This window comes from Aquarana catesbeiana, linkage group LG01 (genome assembly GCF_042186555.1).
Source record: "Aquarana catesbeiana isolate 2022-GZ linkage group LG01, ASM4218655v1, whole genome shotgun sequence".
Taxonomy (NCBI): domain Eukaryota; kingdom Metazoa; phylum Chordata; class Amphibia; order Anura; family Ranidae; genus Aquarana; species Aquarana catesbeiana.
In genome coordinates this window covers 123,822,940-123,849,639 of record NC_133324.1, presented here as the reverse complement: position 1 = coordinate 123,849,639, position 26,700 = coordinate 123,822,940, and the positions used below count along the sequence as shown (strand labels likewise).

The 26,700-nt window shown below is 40.5% G+C and overlaps 1 protein-coding gene across 1 annotated transcript in view; it reads right to left on the bottom strand.

The window, feature by feature from the left end:
• The window catches only part of ADAMTS6 (ADAM metallopeptidase with thrombospondin type 1 motif 6), a 504,558-nt gene that overhangs the window by 187,914 nt on the left and 289,944 nt on the right, over positions 1-26,700 (bottom strand). Inside the window, exons 10-11 of the mRNA XM_073623564.1 lie at positions 17,088-17,234; positions 5,100-5,241 (exon numbers count right to left, since the gene is read on the bottom strand). Of these exons, the coding sequence (XP_073479665.1) occupies positions 5,100-5,241; positions 17,088-17,234 (289 nt within the window). The remainder of the gene's footprint in view (positions 1-5,099; positions 5,242-17,087; positions 17,235-26,700) is intronic.

Genomic DNA, 26,700 nt, shown 5'->3' with positions numbered 1-26,700 from the left:
CCAGCAAATGTCAACATCAATTATAGATCTGAATGTGGAGTTGTGCGGTGGGTGCTTAAGAGAGGTTGTGGTGCTTATATGGAACGAGCTCCAATTATGATCTTAATAAAAAAATCTCACACATCTGTCTACAATGAATTTTCACTAACTTCCCTTTTGCAGGCCTCAATTTAATGAAATACTCATTGTGAAAACTTGATTGGGGAAGGGGGGTGCATGGGACTCTTTCTAGAAAGAAAATTGGTACAACTGAAAATAGAATTAAACTGGATCTTTAGAAAATCTACTTCAAAGGTGCAGTCAATTTAAATAATATCTTGTATTGTTTTATTATATTTAGAATTTATGGATGCCCTGCACTGAATTGTCTGGGACTGAATTGTTTACGCTAAAAATTCTGACTGGCTTGCTTTAAACTCATGGATAAGCAGTGGCGGCCGCCCCCCCCCCCATCCATGCGCCCGGCCCCTTTCAGGACGCCGGGTGCATAAATTCCTATGGCAGGGTTTTTGTTTTTTTTAAGCACCTGATTAGAGCCAGAGGCTCTAATAGGCCTTAAAATAGGATGGGCTTCAGGCGCAGAGAGTGCGCTCTGATCCCACCCAATTGTGTGGCTATAGCAAATGAAGTTTTGCTATTTTCACACTAACGTTCCTCCCCTGGTGCTTAGGAAGAGGAGGCACGAGCAGAGGAGACACGCGCTGGACTCGAGGAAGGACACCCCCGCCGCACAGTCAGGAGGATTCAGAGAGGACACCACAGCCCGGCGATAAGTGTCAGACCTCCTGCAGGGAAGAGGGATGCGGTCGGTGCCGCGAGTCCCACGCAGGGGGGTGCTGTTAGTGCCAATCTGTGAGGCTTAGCTGTATTTCCTGATCTGTAATGATATATACCCCAATCTCTGAAGCTGTGCTGTACTCCCTGATCTGTGATGCTATATACCCTGATCTGTGATGCTATATACCCTGATCTGTGAGGCTGAGCTGTATTCCCTGATCTGTGATGCTATATACCCTATTCTGTAATGCTATATACCCTGATCTGTGAGGCTGAGCTGTATATCATGATCTGTAATGCTATATACCCTGATCTGTGAGGCTGAGCTGTATACCCTGATCTGTAATGCTATATACCCTGATCTGTGTCATGCTGAGCTATATACCCTGATCTGTGAGGCTGAGTTGTATACCCTGATCTATATACCATGATCTGTGATGCTGAGCTATATACTCTGTCCTGTGATTCTGATCTGTATACTCCTGACACTATGGGTGGAAGCAAGTGGAATACAGGGGATGGAGTGGGTGGATTCTATAAGGAGTGGGGCTTATGAAAAGTGGGAGGGGTCAAAATGGAAGGACGGGGTCTGGCGCCCCCCATCCTAAAACTTTACCAGCCGCCACTGTGGATAAGCCAAGAGTTACTGAAGAGGTGAGATACTGATCCTAGAAAACATGCTGCTCCAGCGTTATTTACATGACCAAAAGTTTACAGCAACAGTGTAAAATAATAAAATAAAATACAAAATTCTCCAAACATTATCATTAACCACTTGCCAACTGCCCTATAGCAGTTTTACTGCTACAGGGCGGCCACACTACGCTGGATCACATATATATATATATATATATATATATATATATATATATATATATATATATATATATATATATATATATATGTGATCCTGCACTTCCGGGTCCTCTGCGCGAGTGCACGCCGGCGGCGGCTCGCTCCCACTGTCATTCTACACAGTGGGAGCTGATCAGCAGACCTCATGCCCACCGGCACCCGCTGATCATTCTGTACACAGGCAGAACAGCGATCTGCCTAAGTAAACAAGGCAGATCGCCGTTCTGTCAGTAAGGCATGGATACTGTGTTCCTGCAAAGGGAACAAGGACATGGATCTATGCCTTCCTCTAGTAAAAGCACCTCCCACACTAGACTACATTAAAACACCAGCTAGGCTCACAGTTAACCCTTTAATTGCCCCTGATGTTAACCCTTTCCCAGCCAGTGTCATTAGTACAGTGACAGTGCATATTTTTAGCACTGATCACTGTAATAATGTCACTAGTCCCCAAAAAAGTGTCAAAAGTGTCAGTTAGTGTCCAATTTGTCTGCCACAATATCACAGTCCCACTATAAGTTGCTGATCGCCACCATTACTAGTAAAGAAAAAAAAATTGCATAAATATATCCCATAGTTGTAGACGCTATAACTTTTGCGAAAACCAATCAATGTATGCTTATTTAGATTTTTTTTACCAAAAATATGTAGCAGAATACATAATGGCCTAAAATGAAGAAAGATTTTTTTTAATTTTTTTTATTGGATACGTTTTAGAGCAGAAAGTAAAACATATTGTAATTGTCAGTAATTTTTTGTTTATAGCGCAAAAATAAAAAATGCAAAAGTAAACAAATAGCACCATAGGAAATTTTAATTTGGGTACATTGTTGTACGACCGCACACTTGTCAGTTAAAGTAACCCAGTGCTGTATCGCAAATGGCCTGGCCAGGAAGGGTGGTAAATCTTCCGGAGCTGAAGTGGTTAAAAGCCCCTGTTGAGCTCCAGGCCACTGACTTTGATTAGCCTGAGAATATTTCAGTCTGCTGCAGGCATTTCCTTAATCTCCTCTTCTTGAATCTCCACCCATCTACACTGTACAATGTTTTAGCAGTCTCCTCAGACTGCAATATTGTAACTTAATAGGTCACAAACTGGGAGGTTGCAGAAGAGGCTCATCTGTGTCAGACATTTGTGAATGGGGCAAACAACTGCACAGACATTAAAATTTTCATTACTGGGCCATCTCTAAGCCAGCATGTCAGTAGGTAGATGCCAAAACTGGATGATGCTTAAACAAAGACTGTATTGAAAAGGGGTTGCAGGCATCCTCAAGGAAAGTACTGTGATCTCTGTAAGGTAATAAATATCTGTAAGTATAATGCCCCGTACACACGGTCAGATTTTCCGACGGAAAATGTGTGATAGGACCTTGTTGTCGGAAATTCCGACCGTGTGTAGGCTCCATCACACATTTTCCATCGGATTTTCCGACACACAAAGTTTGAGAGCAGGATATAAAATTTTCCGACAACAAAATCCGTTGTCGGAAATTCCGATCGTGTGTACACAAATCCGACGGATAAAGTGCCACGCATGCTCAGAATAAATAAAGAGATGAAAGCTATTGGCCACTGCCCCGTTTATAGTCCCGACGTACGTGTTTTACGTCACCGCGTTCAGAACGATCGGATTTTCCGACAACTTTGTGTGACCGTGTGTATGCAAGACAAGTTTGAGCCAACATCCATCGGAAAAAATCCTAGGATTTTGTTGTCGGAATGTCCGATCAATGTCCGACCGTGTGTACGGGGCATAACACTTACAGTAAGTATAACACTGACACCTCACTTTGCATGCACGTAAATGGAAAAAAAGATGCATGGCTCACTAATAACTGGTTCAGAGAACACAACTGATCTGCTGAATGTCTCTTACTTGCATTATGATGTCCATCTTTTATACCTAGTTGATTTGCTAAAGGCAAATATGATGTTCATTGTGCAAAGAATTTTGCAAGGGAATTTTCCCCAGAGCTCATGAAAATGAGAATATAGTGAAGCTCTGCTGACTTCTATCACCCACTCATTGCAAACAATAATGCTGTTTTTTAGGTTTTTTTTTTATATTCCTCGCATGTGATTGGCTATTCTTTGCAAAGTGAAACTTCACTATATTCACTATGCTCTTGGGAAACTTCCCTTGCAAAACAAACATCCTATTTGTCTAGTAATTCTATCCTCATATGTCTATATTCTATGCAGAAAAGACACAACACTTCCTACACATCTGCTTCCTTGTTGTAGGTATAAAGGTGCCATGTGTTGCTGCTCACTCAGGACTAGGGGTGGTCCCAATGATAAAACAAGACAGACAGGACTCCATCGGCTCTGAAGAAGAGGGTATGACCCTCAAAATGCATAAGCCTGTTGGATCTAGGAGATGTCCTCCCAAGCATAGGAGTGCTCGGAGCGATCACAACCACTTTGATACCTTAATGAGCAATGTCTGTTTTATTGTTTGTAAGCAGATATATGCTTATTTTTACAACAAATGTTTATAAGTATAATGCGGTCATCTCCAGTGGAGGTATAGCAGCCAGTCAGTGAGGAACAGAGCTGACCATACAGAGGAGGCCCTAGGGCAAGGCTACCTTGGTGGATCTGCCCTAATTATATTAGGAAGAAGCCAGGATACTGCATGGGAGATTGAGGCTGCACATGCTTTTACCTTGGACAAATTCATCGTTACACTTTGTACTATGGGGAGATGAAGTTGCTACCCCCAATAAACCCCAGATATCCATATATAATAACCCTTTGTTGTGTATCCCCATTCCTATTTGTAATCATATGGGGGGTCATGCCTGCCACTGGCTCTGTTCCTCGATCTTTTGTGGTCCATGCATTTTGCTTGGTTTAACACTGTAATTAACCCTTTACACTCCAGAAGAAGCGTTATTTGTCAATGTGAGACATGTTGAGAACAGCACTGTCCGCCTAGTGTGAGGTACGCGCACCCCTCCACAGAGATAGCCCCCCCGCTATATTATTTGTCCTTGGTGATTGTATTTGTTTCATTATGTATGTGCCAGTGCCAATACTTTGGAGGCTCCCTACCTGTGTACAGAGGGTGTGTATGCTCATACACTAGTTTGGGTTAATACTAACTAATGGTTGTAATTTGGTTTAAATCCATTCTCTAATAAAAGACAATATTTACATATACATACAATTTTGTGTGTTTAATACAGTGCCTAAAAAGTCCCATTTTCTGTGGTCTCTATTTTGTTCAATGTGCTAGGCCTGTCTTTCTTTTGTTTTCTCCAGTCTATATTTAATACCTGGCTGCCTTTCAAACTAAATTCATATTGCTGGTGGCATCCTTACATTCCAAACTTCCATGGTAATACTAAATTTCCACTCAAGAAAGAATATTGCAGTTTCACACTTTTATGATGTTATTGTTTGTTAACTGAACATTTTAACAATAAAGTTTTATTAACATAAAGACGACAGCTTCTTACCCCATATTTACATTGGCGTGATGTTGCTCCATACTGAAAACGGCACTGTTCGTCTGCGTCATACACCTGACCAGGAGCCACCACCGGGTAGACAAAGTCACGCTTTGGAGGTTCATTATCGAGGCATGTTCCACGGCCTGAGCTGGTTAACATAGAGCAACATTAAGACACATAGTCTGCAAATAAACTCTCTATAGCACTAATAATTACTGTCAACCCAAAGCCATGTTCCAGCTTTCAGGATATATAAAACACACAAGAACTACAACACAGTTATATAAACAGGATACTTGTATAAATGTTACTATTAAATTCGTGGTTGGAAGGCAGCCTTCCTTGGATTTGGCTGGTATGTGATTTATCAGTGCTGGTTATTACCTAACAAGCTACTCATCTCATTTTCAGGAAGCCTAGACACATAATGATGAAATCATTACCTACAGGAAGCAAACAAACCAAACATATAAAAGGTCAAGATGAACCCGAAAAGAAAACACTTCAGTGACTGGTTCGGATTTAAACTTGTCCTGGTGAGTGTAGACTAATTAGCAATTAGAGAGTAAGTTGGTGAGTTGTGTTTTATATTTACAAATGGCCACATTTTACCTTTCCTTTTAATTATTTCTAATTATTAACATACAATGTAATTGCCGAGAAGATGTAACAATGTATCCTGCAGCTTTGAAGGTTCACAATGTATGAATATCAAGACAATAGACAGTATGTAATACATATAAAAAAGCTGTTGAAATTAGTGAAATGTCTAAAGACTCTTATTATGCAAGCACAGGTATATACTAAAAGTATTCACTCTAACCGCGAGCGTTGATGGAGTATACACAAGCATATGAATATCTCGAGATAAATCTTCGACATGTGTATTAGTACTGTCGGCAATATGCCAAAGCAAACAATTAACTAAATTAAAGAGGGAGGAAAGAAGAGGGGAAGGGAGAAAAGAAAAAAAAAGAGGGGGAGAGGGAAACCAGCCTCCTCTCTCTATGGCGTATCTGACTCTCAGCTAGTTTAAAAGTAGGTATAAAGGGGTTGATTTACTAAAGGCAAATAGACTGTGCACTTTGCAAGAGCATTTTCTCCGGAGCTCAGTAAATGAGCAGAAGCTTTGCTGACTTCCATTATCCAATCATGTGCAAGCAAAAATGCATTTTTTTTTTTAATTTTCCTTGACCTCATTTATTAACCTCTGGAGCAACTGCACTTGCAGAGTGCAATTGCACTTTGCAAAGTGCACAGTCAATTTGCATAAAGTAAGTCAACCCCAAAGTATCAGTGGCAATATACATCGAAGGCTAGTATCAGAAATAAGATTAAAAGGATGTCATCTGTAATTTCTATACTACCTCTAGATACATGTGAACTGTCTTGAGTAAAAATGTGTGATCCTGACACTCTTGCCAAACAGCACAAGCCAAGACCCCTGATTAAACAATGAAGGAGCATCACCAGGATGAGGATATCCTGCACCTCACTGCTCCTGTCAGCAAATTTTCACCTAGGTGAGTGTTATACAGTCTATGTTTTTAGCACTACATGTCAGCATCCTACATACATAGGGGTTCATTTACTAAAACTGGAGAGTGTAAAGAGACACCAATCAGATTTCAGGTTTTTTTGTCAAAGCTTTATTGAACAACCTGAAGTTAGATGCTGATTGGCTACCATGCACTGCTGCACCAGATTTTGCACTCTCCAGTTTTAGTAAATCAACCTCTAAGTGACAAATCTCTGATACTGTAATACACAGAATCTCAAACACTGGTTTGGGTAACCCAGGTGGTACTGCTAGCGATCTCTGAGGGCTACTTATGCTTGCTAAAGTAAAGCCATGATGTTATAGAATTTGACAATTGAATATGCCAGACAGAAAAAGTTAAATATTTTAATAAAATTGAACAAAGCACTATGGCAATGTGTAAAGTTGGTAACCCTTCCCGCCGACCGTACGCAGATATGCGTACTCGGCTTTCCGGGGTTATACCGGGATGATGCCCACAGCTGCAGGCATCATCCCAGTACCGTTGTTTACAGCGGGCGATCGGCTACCCGAGTATAACAACCGATGCGGCTAAAAGCCGCTCGGCTGTTATACCGGAGGAGCGGGAGGGGACATCCCCCCCTCCCGCCGCCTCCCGCCGCTGTTACCGGGCCTCCCGTGCGATCGGGAGGCCCGGTGTCCATTCGGCTGCCTTCGGCGGCTGGGGGCGGGCTGGAACGAAGCTGTGAGCGGCTTCGTTCCAACTTCTCGTTGTAAACGCGGAAGCGATGTCATGACGTCACTTCCCGTTTACTCGGCTGCCAATGGCGCCGAATTTAAAAAAGTACACAGTATTCAGAATCGCCGTTTTCAGCGATCTGAATACTTTGAAGTGTAAAGGAGGGATGGGGGGTCTTTTAGACCCCCCATCCCTCCATAAAGAGTACCTGTCACCACCTATTACTGTCACAAGGGATGTTTACATTGCTTGTGACAGCAATAAAAGTAAAAAAAAAAAAAAAAAATTTTTTTAAACACAATTTATAAAGTACAAAAATAAATAAAATAAAAAAAAAAAAAAATTTTAAAGTGCCCCTGTCCCCGCGAGCTCGCGCAGCGAAGAAAACGCATACGGAAGTTGCGCCCGCATATGTAAACGGTGTTCAAACCACACATGTGAGGTATCGCCACGATCGTCAGAGCGAGAGCAATAATTCTAGCCCTAGACCTCCTCTGTAGCTCAAACCTGGTAACCGTAAAAAAATTTTTAAAGCGTCGCCTATGGAAATTCATAGGTACCGTAGTTCGTCGCCATTCCACAAGTGCGTGCAATTATAAAAGGTGACATGTTTGGTATCTATTTACTCGGCGTAACATCATCTTTCACATTATATAAAAAAATTGGGGTAACTTTACTGTTTGGATTTTTTAAAATTCATGAAAGTGTCACTTTTCCAAAAATTTGCGTTTAAAACACCGCTGCACAAATACCGTGTGATAAAAAATATTGCAACAATCGCCATTTTATTCTCTAGATTCTCTGCTAAAAAAATATATATATATAATGTTTGGGGGTTCTAAGTAATTTTCTAGCAAAAAATACGGATTTTAACTTGTAAACACCAAATTTCTAAAATAGGCTTAGTCATGAAAGGGTTAAATTATTATGAGCACAACCATGAATCTGCCTCTGGTCAGCTCTTTTTACAGCATTAGATATTCTAAATTAAACTTTCTTTTAATCTGAATTTTCTTTGAATGATTAAGGTGGTTGTAACCATATATTAAAAGGTTCAGCACAAAACATTCTTGCTAGGAATTGCATATAAAGGAAGGAATTAGGAAACTAGCCTTTGAAGAGAAAGTTCAGCCCCAATATTTAGCGATCAGTGCTTTTCACTTTTTCAAAACCCTTGCATAGGGAAACCCTCTAAACCCAGGAGACAATGAAGGGAAACATCTTCACTGCACCCTTCAATGTAACTTGGAAACATGTTGTGGGATGTTCCTTCCCCAACCTACTTCTAAAGGTCAGAAGTGATGTATGCATCTGTTATTCCACAAAGTTAACATAATTTAACCAAACAGAAAGCAATTTTCTAGGTGCTTGTTTTGCTAGTTTTCCATTTGAAGATTTCAAAATAAAATCCAATAATACACCTACGCTGGCATGAGCTAAATGCCAAGTCAGAAACATTGTTGAGCAAATTCCAAAATTAGTTATAGGGTTTCCTGTGGCTTGTCACTCAGTCATAGCCAAAAAAAGTGCAAAGAAGATACGCTTCTGTCTAGACCAGGAAAATGTAGTCTCAACATCTACAGCTAAGTCATTTTTTTGGAACAAGACATGAATACTCACTGCCTGAGTATCCATTTAAAATAATAATTACAACAAAAATTCCCAAAACAAGTCACAAAATTTCAAAATTCAGTGAATCACAAATGCTTAGTTCACTGTGTTTAAAAGGAAATGGTCTCCAAAAATGTTTCCACATAAACTCGCATTTTCCTCCTGATACTACTACTTTTGCCAAAATAAATCTTACAGAACAAGCTACTTTGTACATTTTAGGACCATCAGCCAGAAAATTAATCAGGCTTTGCCCTTCAGTCAACTATATTTTTGGCATAATCTTTTTTACAAAGAAAGAAAGATTCCCCTAGAACCACATAAGCCGGTTTCTTTATGTAGGGAATGAAACAAGATTTTTAAGAATCCTCACTACACTCCAGAATCTTTGTCATTCATAGGGCTGGGCATCGGGATGACCAGATAATGTTCACACTATTTATTATTCCTTTGTATATTCCACCTGTAAAAAGTGAGCACATGGTATCCAAATATATTTAATCAATGTAAAATGTATTTAAGTAGGCTAATTTGGCAAATAAAGAATTACTGTCAAATTAACCAACACATATTAGCACTGCTAAATTTTATCTAGGCACCAATGAAAGTGTTAAAGGTTTTCCAGCAGTGAAGCAGATAATTCCATATCATATTGGATTCTTGTGGGCAAAAGATAGCAACTCAAAACATTACTGATGGCAGCCAAAATACGAAGAACTGATTAAATTAATTTAACAACATCCTAAGCTTTGCCTAAAAATCTGAGAACCCAAATCACAAGACAAAATATGCAAGGATTATTAAAGAAAGAATAGGTGAGGTATGGCCAATCAACAGCTGTTTTAACGAGCCTTCATAAAGTCCTCCTTGTCATGAAACAGCTGCTGAGTCCTCACACTGCCCTACCTTCTTCCTTCCCAGCAGATTGTGAGTAACTTCTGTTATACTAAAGAACATTTGGCAGATTCCATATATGCATTAGAGCAGGAATGTCCAACCTGTGGCCCAAGGGTGGCTATGAATGTGGCCCAAGACAAGATCGCAAATTTACTTAATGCATTTACACTTAGCAAACACATGTGGCCAATGAAATATTTGACGGTGTATCTTTACTAGACTTGTATACGTTTTACCTTCCCAAAGAAAAATATCCCACTCTTTATAATCACGCTTTATTCATGTCATCAGTTTTTTGCAGCACCTATATTTGTGAGCAACTATTTTCAAGGATGAAGCTCACAAAGGGCAAAATAAGAACCAAAATATCTGATGAGCACCAGAATTGCTACTGCATCCATCGGACCAGATATTGATGTGTTAGTTTATCAAAGCAGTGTCAAATATGTCACTAGTTTATGTTGGCCTCTTTTACTTTTAGAATAAAATAAATTACAAAAAAAATGTGATCGTTAACTTGTGATCTTTCTGACTTTTTGTGCTCATCAGCTATCCTTATTGTTAGTGTATTTTATGCGTGGCCCAAGACAATTTTTCTTCTTCCAATGTAGCCCATGAAGATGAAAAGGTTGGACACCCTTGCATTAGAGTATTCCAATAAGGGTTTTAGTAGTATCATATAGTAACCTGTGGTGACTATTAAGGTGCACAGTAATAGAATGCTATACTATTACAGAGAACCATTTGTAATACCATGCTGCTACACATTTTTTTTATCCAATCTGTTGGGACATCAGAGATGGCCATACATTTGATAATATTTTGGTTCATGTGATGTAGATGGGGAAGGAAAATTGAAAAGTAAACATACAAAGAGTACCTCAATTTTAATCTTTTATTACCATCCTGGACCTTGGTAAAACCCTAAAGCCTAGTACACATGGGCCAAATATCGGGTGGCATTCGGCCTGTGTGTACAGCAGCCAGTCTGACAGAAGCCGGCTGTTCGACCAGCTTCTGACGCAGGGGCATGACCAAAAAAGGACTGCCAATCGGCTCCCGATTAGTGCTTTTAGCCAATGGCTGAGAGTTCTGACCAGTGTGTTCTGGCAGGGGGGATGTCCCCCTGTCAGAACACAACAGTTCAGTATGGACTGTACTAACTTCGGATTGTTAGTACAGCGGTTCCTCCTGAGCTGTTCAGTTTTCTTTCCATCAGCCCGCTGGGTTGAATGAAAAAAAACTACTAGTGTGTACCAGGCTTTAATCTAATTGTTTTCACAGCACTTCACTTTTTCCACATGTTATGTTGCAGCCTTATTCCAAAATAGATTCAATTCATTATTTTCCTCAAAATTCTACAAACAATACCCCATAACGACAACGTGAAAGAAGTTTGAAATCTTTGTTAATCTATAAAAAAAAAAAAAATCATGTACATAAGTATTCACAGCCTTTGCCATGACACTGAAAATTAAGCTCAGGTGCATCCTGTTTCCACTGATGATCCTTGAGATGTTTCTTGATTGGAGTCCACCTGTGGTAAATTCAGTTGATTGGACATGATTTGGAAAGGCACACATCTGTCTATATAAGGTCCTACAGTCAACAGTGCATGCCAAAGCACACACCAAGCCAGGAAGTCCAAGGAATTGTCTGTAGACCTCTGAGACAAGAGACAAGAATGTATTGAGGCACAGATCTGGGGAAGGGTACAGAATCATGCCATAATAGATATGCGTGACTGTAATAGATGTAATAGATTATAAGATTCAAAAAAGCTCTACATGTTTCACGAAAAACGCTTCTTCAGGAGCTTGATAAACATTCTAAGGAGAGAAAGAGGCAATCAATAATTGTAACAATTATAATAATATATAACATTAGTAGAACACCAAGACTGCACCTAGGGGCGGCCAAACACAAGGCATGCAATGTGCGTAGCAGGCAATATGCGGGGATGTGCCAGATAGAAAACTATAGATGTGTATCCATATAGAAGCACCAAGAAAGAGGAGTGCAGTACCCAAATTAAATAGGCATAATGGAGAAAAAAGCATAGACTATACACAGTAATGATGCAACCAGCACCACAACAGAATGGTATTGTGCAATTAAAAAGCTCATGGATCCTATCTAGACCTACCTTAGCACAAGACATGGGTAAATAGAGGTTGTATCTATGAAGTATGACTGGGATCTTTAATTTTGGCTTAAACTGTGCTTAGCGGCAATAAAGTGCCACCTAAAACATGAAGGTGACATTGGGAATAGCTCTATACAAAAGCAGTTCACAAAAAATGATAACTGAGAGAAATCTTATCATTAGTATCACCTGATAATTATATTTGGTATAGAAAAGAGATGCCAGGGCCAAAAAATTGGACTAATATTAAACCCAAAGAAATGACATCATAAAGCAGTAATAAAAGCTGTGTCGCTGTAGCAGCACAGAAAGCACAAAAAGAGCTTCAAATTCACACCATCTGAAAAGATAGGAGTATTGCCAATAAGTCCTTTAAAAGTCATAAAAATACCATCAGATACCAAGTAGACAACATGGGTACATACCAGACTAGCTAGGATTATAGAGTATGGATGAGTCCAGAACGGGATCAGCGTTTGGAGTGGTTTCCACGATATAAGGCTCAGATGGTGTAGGCCTGTATGGCAGTGGGGCCAGACGGAAGCCACTCCTCAGTAAAAGGCACATGACAGCCTGCCTTGAGTTTGCCAAAAGGCACCTTAAGGACTCTCAGACCATGAGAAACAAAATTCTCTGGTCTGATGAAACAAAGAATGAACTCTTTGGCCTGAATGGCAAGTGTCATGTCTGGAGGAAACCAGGCACTGCTCATCACCTGGGCAATACCATCCCTACAGTGAAGCATGGTGGTGGCAGCATCATGCTGTCGGGATGTTTTTCAGTGGCAGGAACTGGGAGACTAGTCAGCAACAAGGGAAAGATGAATGCTGCAATGTACAAATCCTTGATGAAAACCTGCTCCAGAGTGTTCTGGACCTCAGACTGGGGGGGGGAAGGTTTATCTTCCAACAGGACAACGACCCTAGGCACACAGTCAAGATAACAAAGGAGTTGCTACAGGACAGCTCTGTGAATGTCTTTGAGTGGCCCAGCCAGAGCCCAGACTTGAACCTGATTGAACATCTTTGTTTAGCTCTGAAAATGGCTGTACATCTACGCTCCCCATCCAACCTGATGGAGCTTGAGAGGTTCTGCAAAGAAGAATGGGAGAAACTGCCCAAAAAAAAGGTGTCCCAAGCTTGTAGCATCATACTCAAAAAGACCTAAGGCTGTAATTGGTGCCAAAGGCACTTCAACAAAGTATTGAGCAAAGGTTGTGAACACTTATGTACTTATGTGATTTATTTCATTTTTTATTTATTTATTTTTTTAATTTAAGATTTTTATTGTATTTTATGAAGAGAAAAAGAATACAGAAACATCGCCAATTGGGCATACCCTGGCATCTTAACGTATATATAAACGGCAATGAGAGAAAAGCTTATTTAAGTGTAACCTTAATCGATCTATTTCAAAAACACTCGATAAGTATTACGTAAATGATCATACTACAGATAACTATGGTAGCATACAGTAATCCTGTAACAATAAGCTAAGCACTGAGGGGGTGGACAATTGTGTGCAACCTAAGTAATGGTATAACAATGTGACCTGTAATTAGTATCATAACAAGATGTCCGTGAGACCGTAGTAAGGAAAGGGAGCTGGTGTAAAATCCAGCCAAGCTAAGGGTAGAACTGTTACGACAGTGGTGTACTTCTAGAGTCCAAAATCCAAGGATGCCAGTTTCTATTAAAGCGCTTAATGGACATGTTGGCCTTGGCAAAAGAAAATTCCATCTGAAAGTGCTGGTTAAGTAGGTGGATGGCATCTCTTAGTACAGGTGGGTCAGTTGATTTCCACTTTTTTGCGATTGTCAGTCTTGCAGCAATGAGAATGTGTGTGACCAGTGTTTGCAGATGGGTGGGCATTGTTGGGATCAAGAGTCCTAGGAGTAGGTCAAGCGGGGACAGAGATTGGGATATACCACACAAAGACTCAATTAGGTTATGCACCTGTCTCCAAAAATTTTTAACAAGGTGGCACTCCCACCATTTGTGTGAAAGAGATCCAATATCAGCACATCCCCTCCAGCAATTTGGGGTGGTGTTCGGGTAGATTTTCGCTAGCCTTTCTGGGGTGAAATACCATTTGTGAAAAAACTTTTGTGTTGCTTATTTCATTTTTTATTATTAATAAATTTGCAAAGATTTCAAACATTGTCATTATGGGGTATTGTTTGTAGAATTTTGAGGGAAGTAATTCATTTAATCCATTTTGGAATAAGACTGTAACATAACAAAATGTGAAAAAAGTGAAACGCTGTGAATACTGTCTAGATGCACTGTATGTCTTGTCTTGACCAATCATGACCAGAGGTGCACAATTAATGCTAAGATTCTCCTTCCTACCTTTCCCAGCATACCAAGGCAATGTTGGAACCTTTCAATAGTTTGCTGACGTTCGTAAATTTTCTAAAATGGGACAAACACACAGATCCTGGTTCTTTCAGGGGAGTAGAGACAGATCGTGTGTTCATACTATGTATGAACACCAATCTCTCTCTCCTCCTAGACATTTCTATCCCCCCTACAGTTAGAACACACCTAGGGAACACAGTTAACCCCTTGATCACCCCCTAGTGTTAACCCCTTCCCTGCCAGTGACATTTATACAGTAATCAGTGAATTTTTATAGCACTGATCGCTGTATAAATGTCAATGGTCCCAAAAATGTGTCAAAAGTGTCCAATTTGTCCGCCGCAATATCGCAGTCCCAATAAAAATTGCAGATCGCCACCATTACTAGTAAAAAAATAATAATAATAAAAATGCCATAACTTTTGCGCAAACCCATCAATATACGCTTATTGCGATTTTTTTTTTACCAAAAATATGTAGAAGAATACATCGGCCTAAACTGAGGAAAAATTGTTTTTTTGATAAAAAATGTGGGATATTTATTATAGCAAAAAGTAAAAGATATTGTGTTTTTTTCAAAATTGTCGCTCTTTATTTGTTTACAGCGCAAAAAATAAAAACTGCAGAGGAGATCAAATACAACCAAAATAAACCTCTATTTGTGGGAAAAAAAGGGCGGCAATTTTGTTTGGGTACAGCGTTGCACGACGAGCAATTGACAGTTAAAGCGGCGCAGTGCCGTATCGCTAAAATTGAGCAGCCAAATGAAGTGGTTAAGCCTCTAAAATGAAAATGAACAGAGCATATCCTTCTATAGTGTATACTTGCCTCAATCCAAAGCACCAAGTGTGATATTTGTCTCTTCTCTCTTCCTTCTGCTACCTGCATTAGTCACTTCTGACAGGTTATCCCGACACCACAGAACCACCACCCCCTTCTAGCACACAGAAGGAGATTAACAGCCTTAGCTATGCATGTTTCCCTATGAGACTGTGTTTCTGTTCCCTCCACTCGGGTCTCAGATTACACTCAGCTCCTTGCTGTGTGCTGTTCAGTGTGTAAGGGCTGATTCCCACACCCTGCCTTTTGGAGCTGAGAAAGATCCTTTGATCTTGTGTTTTAGAAGGCTGTAGAGAAGAGAGGGCTGCAGATAAGCAGGTACAACTTACAGTATGTAGGAGGATTTTTTTCATTCATGTGTTGCCTGTGGCATGTGACTGTTTGGGTATATGTAAAATATAGGTGTATGCAGCCTATTGCATACACCTATATTTGTGCACCCCAAAGCTCAAACACACATGCGTAGTAGAGCAGTGGATGAGTAGGGATGCGATGGTGTCAGTAGTTTTTTGTTTTTAATCATTTATTTTGTTATTACTCTATAATTTTTTTTTTTTCATAATACTTTTTTTATTATTATTATTTTTTTTTTACAGTTTGTTAGGAGCCCCATTGAGGGGCTTTGATAAAATAACAGAGAAAGGGACTGGGGACAGAGATACCCCAGTCCCTTTCTCTGTAGTTTCAACTGCCACAGCGGTAGGGGCGTTCAGCAGGGGGAATCTGCATCGCACAGGGTGATAAGGGTGTGCCCAGGCACACGCGGTACACCCTGTGCGCACACCTATGATGTAAGAGTTTAAAACCACTTTAACTGCAGCAGAGAACAATCAGGTCTCTGACCCTACCAAAGAGAGCTGTGCAAATCTCAGAGCTGGATCAACATAAATACTAATTCTTTGGCAGATAAAACAGCTCCAATATATATATTTAATTTGTACGTTTAGCTCTTTGCATGGAGTTTAGCTCTAAGGGCCGGTTCACACTGCTGCGATGCGAGACCTCATGCAAATCCAGTACGCGTTCTTGCATCGCATGTCACCCGCCGGTGGTTCACACCGCCCTATGTGAAACGCTGCAGGTGTCAATAGAAAGTTAATTACACCCCCCAGATCGGTTCGCAGATCACAGTGTGAACTGCTAATTTGGACAGGAATCGGATTGCATGGGTAATCACACCCATGCGATCCGATTCTGATGCGGACCAAAAAAAGGGTCCTGCATTATTTTGGTCCAAATGTGATGCAAATTCAGCCATACAATCTGTATGGCTGAATTTGCATTGCACAGACATCGCAGGTGATTTGCTGTGCAAATCACCTGCGATGTCTGACATTGCGCTGGTGTGAACCGGCCCTAAATAAAGAATGTCAGCAAGTATGTGACTGGCACATAAAAGTATTTGCGGAGCAAAATTGTGGAGTCACCAGAATGTTTACATATATATTTATTTATTACAAGTACTTGTTTAGCGCCGTCAATTTACGCAGCACTTTACTTATATACTGCACATTCACATCAGTCCCTGTCCTCAAGGAGCTTCCAATCTAAGGTCTCTAACTCACCCTCATACATACACATACTAAGGCCAATTTAGACAGGAGCCAATTAACCTAGCAGCATGTCTTTGGAGTGTTGGAGGAAAGTGGAGTAGCCGGAGGAAACCCACACAGGCACAGTGAGAACATGCAGACTCTGTGCAGGTAGTGCTGTGGGACTGATCTTATAAAATATACAGACTTGCTGAGCTAATGTAAGAAATATCAGTATGTAATATACTTACTGGGTATCAACTTTTATACCCCGCTGCAACATTTAGCAGTATGAAAAAGGTATTATGAATGGGTTAAAGGCAGCTATATAGTCAAACAAAAGAATATGGAAATCAGACGGTACTCACTCTAGAAAGCTGGTGATATATTCCCTGCTGCAGGCCGACCAGGAGAAAGGGTTTGTGTTAGACGTAATGTGAGCTGCCATTAACTTGGCAGCTTCGTGACCTTTGGTCCCACAGGAGTTTCCAATTCCATCATGGTTCATACCAAAACTGGAACATACAAGAAGGGAAGAGAACATGAGTGGCCACTAAGATCTGTAAAACACTTTACAGTACTTCTGACTCTCTTCTGCAAATATATTTATTTTATTTTGCATGAGAATAAAAATTACACCTGGATGTATAATACATATGGAAAAAAAAAGAGGCAATCTGAAATGTAACCTATGGTTAAAGTTTCAATGACAGTTGACCTTGGAACTCTCTGTACATGTTGATTATTGCTACAGTTTGGACAACTGCTGTGAAGTCGTTTTGAAGTTCTAGTCAACCCTTAGGATCAGTATGAGAAGAATCTGAATCACGCTTATGTTTTCTTTTTTCCCCTAGTGTAGTTTGCTTTGAAATCAATAAAAATGCATCAAAATACATGTGTTGAGTGTTGACACACATTAATCTGCATTCACATTACATGTTTTTGATGTACGTTGCAATGCACATCAGGATGAACATTAACACACATTGTCGTACATCATGATACATTTATGTGCAGCATGATGTGTGTCTTAACGCATTAAGGTCCAATTAGATGCATTTTAATTCATTTCAATGGAAATCCAATCAAGCAAAAACACGGGGTGAGTCCAGTCTTAAGCCTCGTACACACGATTGCATGTTCTGCCAGGCCAGGAACTTGTCTTGCATACAAACGGCAAGGAATTGTCGGCCAACAAACATGAACGTAGTGACAGACTATGTGGTTTTTGAGCTCTTTAGCACCACCCTTAGGGCTCTTTCTGCTAATTTCGTGTTATTAGAAGTTTGGTGAATGTTGATTTGCGCTTTTTATTTCGTGCTTTTTATTTTGCGCTTTTCTGATAGTTTCTGAACAGCTGTTCATCAACCAGCCATGTTGTGGAATCGGAGGAGATAACATGTTAGTTATTATTGGCCTTGGAGTTATTTCTTTGACCCAAGTCCAATCCAGGAACAGGAGGAGGAGGATTTATTGGACCAAAAATTGGTTGCTTTATTAATCGTGACCAATTATGTCATATGCCTTTGCTGCGAGAGCTCCAGGAGAATAATCCAGATGATTTTCAGAATTATCCCTGGATGAAGGACCCCTGCTTTTACCACCAACTCTTGGCATTGTTGACCCCCTATATTAAAAAGCAGGACACATGCATGAGGCTTTTATTTTCTTTTTTAGTTGAATAATGATCTCATTTGGTATATTTTCTATATTTTTGGATGTATAGAATGCACTTTTTGGTTAAGTATTGGCAGATAGCATGTCTAATTTTATTTGTTTTCTTTTTTAATGCACAATAAAAAAATTGTGGAGAATAATACTTGGCTGTTTTACTTCAAATGACAGTTTGGGAGTAGGCGGTCACATTTTTAAAAATACAATGTAAAATTAACAAGGGACACCAACATAGTTGTATCTTTGATCTTAAAAACTACAGGATAATGGTGTTGTGGTAACTTGTACCAAAAAAAAAAAAACAAGCATAATAATATTATTCTTGATATCACTAGAAAAAAAAAAGCCTTTGAAAATTCGTTTGCAATAACTCCATCAGTATCACCAGCAAAGCAGCTTCATTATTATCCCATTAAAGAAGAAGAGAATGTGCGCTGCATTTCGAGATTCCATAATTTGCTGCGTCACGAATGTTAATTCTCCATTATGAACGCTAGTTTACAAGACCAACCGCTTCTAGCTCTTCCTTGCTTCCGAGCATGCATGTTTGTACCTTGGACTTTTGTCTGATGGACTTGTGTACACACGATCGGAATATCCGACAACAGACATTTGTATTTGTCCATAGAAAATCCGACAACAATTGTCCAATGGAGCATACAAACGGACGGATTTTCCGGCAACAGTCTGCCATCACACAATTCCTGTCAGAAAATCCGATCGTGTGTACGAGGCTTTAAAATGGCCTCAACTCAAAAAGTGACGATTTGCTATCTCATAGGAAATATCCTTCATACATTTTGTGGGTCTGCTGCTTCTTGAACATTATCCCACCAGTCATCAGATCAGCAGTCATCAGAGGATCAGCTCTGACATGCGAAAGAATAGCTCTGCTCCTCTACCAAGATGGCCACCTCCACACAGAGACACAGTGCAGAACACAGTAAGCAGCCCCTCTCTCCTCTCTCACTGTGGCTGACTGTATGTGAAATCCACTGGCTTACTCCTGTACCCTCCCCTCCTGGCAGCGAACCAATCAGAGTGCAGAAGCCTGAAGACTGGTGTACAGAAAGGTCTTTCGATGAACTGGGACCTGAGCTGTATAGACCTGTTCCTACATCAGTGAGAGACTAAATCTTGTGAGGACCTGATCGTGAGGACTGAGACTTCTGCGACAGTTGATGGTAATGTACTGTATCTGATTCATTGTATACCAGGAGTGGTGGGTGGAACTACCGAATTTAACCCCTTGCTGCCCACAGTTAATGCCAACTGAGACTGACCCTTACATAGCAGCCCATCAGTTATCTCTTGTGTATAGTCTTAAAGAAACAGCTACAAGTGCACCCCCTAAAGAAGGGCCCCAACAAAAGCCAGCCAACACTGACTATCAGGCGCCAAGTACTTGTAATCAACTCCAGTGATACCCCTTTGTTAGGAATGCTTATACCAAACTACTATTAGGGCAGTTTGCGCAGAGTGCACTAGGGGACAATTTTTGAATAGTCATTGCGAAGAGTTACAGTGAGTATTTTTAATTTGTGTTATTCATGCTTTCACAGTTGATGCTGTTCTCACCAGTGCTGTGTGTACTAGTGTAATGGGGCTTAGCCTTATATTCCTGTCAGTTAACTTAATATATTCTTTGACCTGTTCTTTGATATGTGTATTGTTTTTACTCTACTTTGCTTTAATATACTCAGGGCTTTTTTTCTCAGAGGATAGGTGCAGGAACTCACCTCTTCCAACTCACCCCTTGTCCCTGCCCCATACTCACCTCTGAGCACTGTTCCTTGGTTCCACCCCCACCCCACCTCCCAGTACCGCCCCTTTTACAGAATACAGAACCAAGAATCATTTTGTGGTGCTAAGTAATTTGTATGGAATTTGTTAATGACAACAAGAAAGACAGTAAAATAGATTCCCTGTAGCTAGCAACAATGGACCTTTCAGCAACAATAGATCCACCCTAGCAACATTAGACTCCCAACAGCCAGCATCAATAGACCCTCCAGCAGCCAGCAAAACAATAGACCCCTGTCTCAACAGTAGATCCCTCCCAGCAACAACTGATCCCCCCCAGCAACATAAGACCCACTCCCAGCAGCAATAGATCCTTCCCCAGCAACAATAGATCCCCCCAGCAGCTAGCATCAATAGAACCTCCAGCACACCCCCAGCACCCCTTGCCATTACATACATTCAGTGCTGGAGGTGCCAGGACTGCGTTCCCCCGCGTTCCCGCTGAAAAAAAGCCCTGAATATAATTACTTTATTTATCATCCATTGCCTGTGGCCTATTTCCTGTGTGTTATTACAGTTGTGGCGTTATACTCATGTTTAAGCTAACCAAGGTCCTTGCAGCATGCTAAGATAAATCCAGGTGAGTTAGTGGGGACCAAGTGGGTTAAAGGGTTGTGACAGAGAACAGAGGACCCATCATTACTACCAGCTCCTTCAGGGCTAGTGCTACACCCTTAATTTGCATTGTATTAGATTGATGTTCCAACCCTTCCAGCCCTTGAGGATGAATGGAATGATGAAGGTATGAGGCCTTTAGTGCAGAGAAGACTTTGTATGTCTCTTGTGCAACAAAAATCCTTCCTGTTCACATGTTTTTAACTTTGGGGTTACGTTTGGCTTTAAGGTCAATTCAGATGTATTATTTATGTTATGGTTTTCACTGTTTTACATCACGATACGTTTACCATTAAAACGTTTAAATAATCAACAGTAATACCATAAAAATGTTTTGACCCACTGAAACAGAGATGAAATGGGAAGATCTTTTCCTCATTTTCTTTCCAGACTGGCAACCATAAAATAAGAAGAAATCTACCCAATGGGAACAAAGCATTAAACACTTAATAGAGGTGCTAACCATTCAACATTTCATCCAAAACTAAAGAAAAACGTTTCAGTTGGAACTGGGCTTTAACCTCCCTGGCGGTATGATTATTTCGGATTTTAGGTGCTGAAAGCGGTACAATTATTTTGCATGGAAATTTGGCGTTTTATATTGTAGGTCTGTAAATCTTAACAATAACACACTTAAATCTGTCCAAACCAGAGTCTAGTAGATATCCCGGGTATGATAAAGCTTGAAAGACAAAAACATAAATTATAATATAATAAATAAAAATAAATAATTGAAAAAAATAAAAATAAATAGTAATAAAATAAATTTTTCCCCACAATTCACTATCGCTCAATTCTGCAAGTGTTCTAATTTACTATCGCTGTTTTCTAGCTGGTCTAAAGCCACTTTTGACGTAAAGGGACACTTTTTGGTTGCTATGGACAATCTCCAGTTTCCAGGCAGAAAGAACAGTGTATATCATGTAAAACTGCATGCAGGGCATGGGCCAAAGCACTGGGGACAAAAGGGATGTGAAATCATTTCATACAGTACTGTAATCTGTAAGATTACAGTACTGTATGTGTTATGATTTTTACTTTTTTTTTAATTTGCCGCCAGGCTCCGCCCCCGTGCGTCGCGACGCTCGCAGGGAACGGAGCCTGGCAAGGAGAGGCTTCGGAGGAGGACGGAGCCCTCGGACACTGCGGGGGACATCGCAGGAACCCGGGGACAAGGTAAGTAAGGAGGCACCAGGATCCTGCGATGTAATCCCGAGTGTGCCTCGGGGTTACCGCTAATGGTCCTGAATTTTAACCCCGAGCCACACTTGGGAAAACCGCCAGGGAGGCTACAGTTTACTGGCCATGGGTGTATTAAATCTTTATTATATATATGTATTTCTTCAGAAGGACATTTGCTACCAACACTGTAACACCTCAATGGCTTTTATTCCTAATGTGTTCACTGTTACCCGCCGGCATCCGATCTGATCCGGCCCATTAAAAACAGACTTATAGTGATACGTTCACCATCCATCCGGCAGTTTGGAGGACAATCGGAAGGAAAAAGACATGCAGTCGGACTCTGACCTGTCAATCACCTGCTCAGCAGGGATCAGTGGAGAGATCCCCCGCTGAGCAGGCAGATCCGCTTGGATGCATTACGCACCATGTAAAAGGGGCCTAAAAGTGAATGTAATTTTTGATGTTCACACAGCGGAGAGCAGCGTGGCACCACAAAATGAAGATGTCCACCACAGCCCTGACCTGGGCTAAGTGTATATGGCATGATACTCTCATTTGCTGTAAGCCCAAGATTAGGACTTTATGTTGTAGGTTTTCTCTGAATGCCTCACATTTCTCAGCTAACCCTGAAAGTATATATTATAAAGTGCGTGCATGTCTTTAATGTTTGGATGTTTATATCAGTGTCTGCTGCTTTGAAGATAACAGACAAATGAACATTTGCAGTCAATCCTCATTTTTCAAGGATCAACATAACCTTGAGTAAAAGGTAAATAAGGACAGGGAGTTTTTTTTAAGCCTTTTGAAGACTTTTCCCTAATGAAATATACAGTTTATAAATATAATAAATGTTTTTCAGTAAAAGAGAGCCACAGTATGGCTTGATATACTGTACTGTAAATATGTTAATGTTTGTTTAGTTCTATACATGTGTTTGACCTCTATAAGTTCTTATTTAAAGAATCCACCCAAAACTGATATTTTAATCATGGTAGGTGCAGAAGGCAAGAATTACAAATTGACTTCTGACATCTTCAGAGCCAGATTAATACCTTCTGCTGCCATATGCCAACCGTATACTCCACCTCCTATACTGTTCTGGGCTCGATCCCAAGCAACTTTTTTTTTAAGAATAGCTGTAGAAGTGTCTTGTCAATGAATTGACTAATATTTGGCTGAATTTTGGCACATGCTTAGTGAGGTTAGGTCTTACGACTACCATCTTTCTTTATATCTATGTCTAGCTGTGGTATCATGCTAACAGATCTAAAATACATAAATATATAGAGTTCACATAAAGACAGAGTCAACAGATTCATATTCAGGGCTACATTGCATTACCATTACTAAGACAACCAGAATGAAAAGCATGCTTGTGTTGAAACAACCAGAAAATGTGCATACAAATAAAAAGTTTTGTACTTGTAACTACACAAAGCACAATTTCAACAACAAAACTGCATAGGCAATGCAAGTGCAGTGTACATAGACACACAGCCAGACCACACTGGTTGGGAGGGTAGCAAACTGAAAACTTTAACTTTAACCAACTTTACCTTAAACCACCTCCGCTCCACTATATTGTAAAAAGCGATGCTTCAGAAAACACACTCAGGCTGTGATCCTGTATCAGCCACTGGAAACAGTCATGGGTGGCTCTTTACTTTGTGATCACAGTGAACCAATCACAGCAATCACAATTAAACACTAGCAGTGTTTACAAACAAGCTCATACACAATGGAAGAAGCTTGCATTCTTCTGTTGTGAATGGGCAGAATGTTTGTAATAAACACAGAAGGAAAGAGGTTTGGCAAATTGAAGGCGAAGGATGGGGGACTTCAAATTCCACCAATGATAATGAGATAATTTTATTTTTACATTGTGGGTTAAAGTGGCACTGACCACAAAGGATTGTGGGATTGTTTTCATTTGGGGAGGAGGGGGTTTAATCTTTGGTTTAATTGACCAACAATGATTGTGGAATTATTATTTAACCTCTTGAAGATTATGTGATTCAAATATGTGGCTACCCCCGCATGTTCCCAGCAAAGTGGCTGAACTGTCATAAACAGCTCTCAGTCTCTAGTCATGATTGGGAGCCAAGGGGGAGGGTCTCCTGATCATCTGACCACTGTAACAGCAAATTACAGTGGTTACATGATCTGGAAGTCTGTCCCACCCCCCAGACGAAAAGACCCCTTTATAAGTGACGCTGGGACTGGCCGGGATGGGGTTAAGGTGGGGAGGGGATAAAGTGCCACAGATCAGCAATGATTTTGGGATTGATTGTGTGGGATTTTAATATACCACGGATCATTGGTGATTGTGGGATTTTTTTAAAGGTGGGGGGGGGTTTAAATGTCACTGACCATCAATAATTGTGACATCATTTTTTAACAGTAGAGAAATTAAAGGTAAGTTTGAGCAAACTCAAATTCTTGGTCTTTTTAACCTTTATAGAGTAAAAAATAAAAAACCCAGTGGTTAATATATACCACCAAAAGAAAGCTCAGGGGGGAGATAGCAGGAGTGAACTTCTTCAGGTACACTGAATATTAGTAGGTCTTGTAGAGCAGTGGTTTTCAACCCTGTCCTCAAGTATCCCCAATTGGGAAATTGGGAATTTCTCTTAGATAAAATGTCCAAAATACCAAGCCATTGACTCTGATTTAAAGCACCTGTGCAAGATAAAGGAAAACCTGCAAAAGTGGCCTGTTGGGGGTACTTGAGGACAGGGTTGAGAACCACTGTTGTAGAACACAGGAGAATGCTTCCTGCATACTCTCATTCTTCACAGGAGACAGGATGGTCAGTTAGTGATGATGTAAAGAGTGTGCTGTGGACAAGTGGTATAGAGGTGAACTGTAGAAGAAGAGTGCAGAGACGAACTGTGGATGATGGGAGCAGACACAAGTGGTGGATAAAAGGGACTGTGAATAAGGGGTGCTAAGGGGAGCTGAGCCTAGAGTGGGGGGGTAGAGAGCCGTGAAGGAGGGGTGCCACACCCACATACTTTTTGGCCACACGTGCATAATGTGAGGGGGCAGCGCAGGTACCTAATTTTTCTTCTTGGTCTCTTTAAGGTGCCCTTCCAAATTATTTTGTCATGTTGGCAACTATGCTTGTGTAAACCCAAAAGAACAAAGACTGCTGCTGGGCGCAGTCACTTTGAATGTAATGTCAGCAGCCACAGCAGACCTAAAGCTCTATAATAATGCTCTACACTGCTCTCCTGGTAGCTACTAAAAAGTTTTTGTATGGAGGTGAGGGGGGGGGGGAGTGGAGGAGCTGGGCCAGAAATATGATGTTATAGGAGACATTGAGATGTGCTAAGGAGTCAACTCTCCCGAAGCAGTCACATTTTCGAGTAAGTTCACACACATGGCATGTAAATAGAAAGTCATATGGAAAGGAAAAACACTGCAAGTACGCGATTAAAATACTTGATTTTTCTGTGCTTTTACCCGCAATTGTATACGCTGGTGACAGGGTCTCTTTACTCTCAAAGAAACATAATTTCCCGGGCTCCAAGATTTCAGTGATGCTCATGGCAAGACCTTATCATAGAGCAGTTTATATAACATTTTGTCTTTTCTGGCTTAAGGACGTTTTTCATTTTGCTTTGAAGCGGCAAGAAAAAACTAACTATGGTGCCAGGCAGTGGACAGAACATTTTCTCCTGTGATGAAACATTAAAACTTGATTATTTGACTTTTCCAGACGAAACAGCCTTACTTCAGTCATAACATCCTGTCAGTTTGCTGGACCAACTAGACAGGCAGCTAAAGATGTTTCAGACGCAGCGTAGATTATATCTGGATGCCCACATCAGTCATTTCTGCAGTAAACATATCATTATCAAGAGGTATACCACATCCGCTTGTAAGGCCCAGACTGGCATGTCATGATGGACTGTGGATGCCACAGACGTGGGATTGTGTTCATCTATCTGAGCAGTGTACAGCATACACCCAGCTAATGCCCATCTCAGGTGATGGTCACAAATCCAACACATTTTCAAAGATCTACAGTTCAGAATAAAATAAAAATGCCTTTACGAAGATGAACATACAACTATTAAATGCCATGAAAACATTCAAGCTTACTCAATAAAATACTGCAAAGAGAAAAGTGTGAAATGCAAATTGCAATATGCACATTCATCAATCTTGTGCTGATCTAGCTTCTGTAACATTAATTCTGATTGGCTGCCATAGAGCTACTAGGCTGTGCATTGTTTGGGTGCTTTTCATTTTTGCATGTTATGATGCAGTGCATTGTATGCACATTACAGGTTTTACACGTATTCTCAATAAACTCTATCTAACGTGTCTCACTGGAAGTGGCATCAAAGATACAGCAAAAGAGCTTTTGCTAAGAAATGGCATCCACAACACAGCTAAAGTGTGTAGATGTGAAGAAGGCTTTAAAGAGACCTTTTCACCAACTTAAAAATTGCAAGTAAAAGCACAGTAAATATTTTAAAGGCAACATTTTTTTCCTTTATACATAAACATTTTTTATTCACTTGAAATGTGCCTTTGAACTTGCCAAAGAATTTTACCACTCCAGTGAAGTCAATTCCCTAGTACAGCAGCCTCCATCCTTGCATGTCATAGCCCTCTCCACTTCTGGGAATGTCTAACAATTGTCTGTGCTTGCAAGGTCCTCTTCACCCCCCACCCATTTCACCTCGCTACATT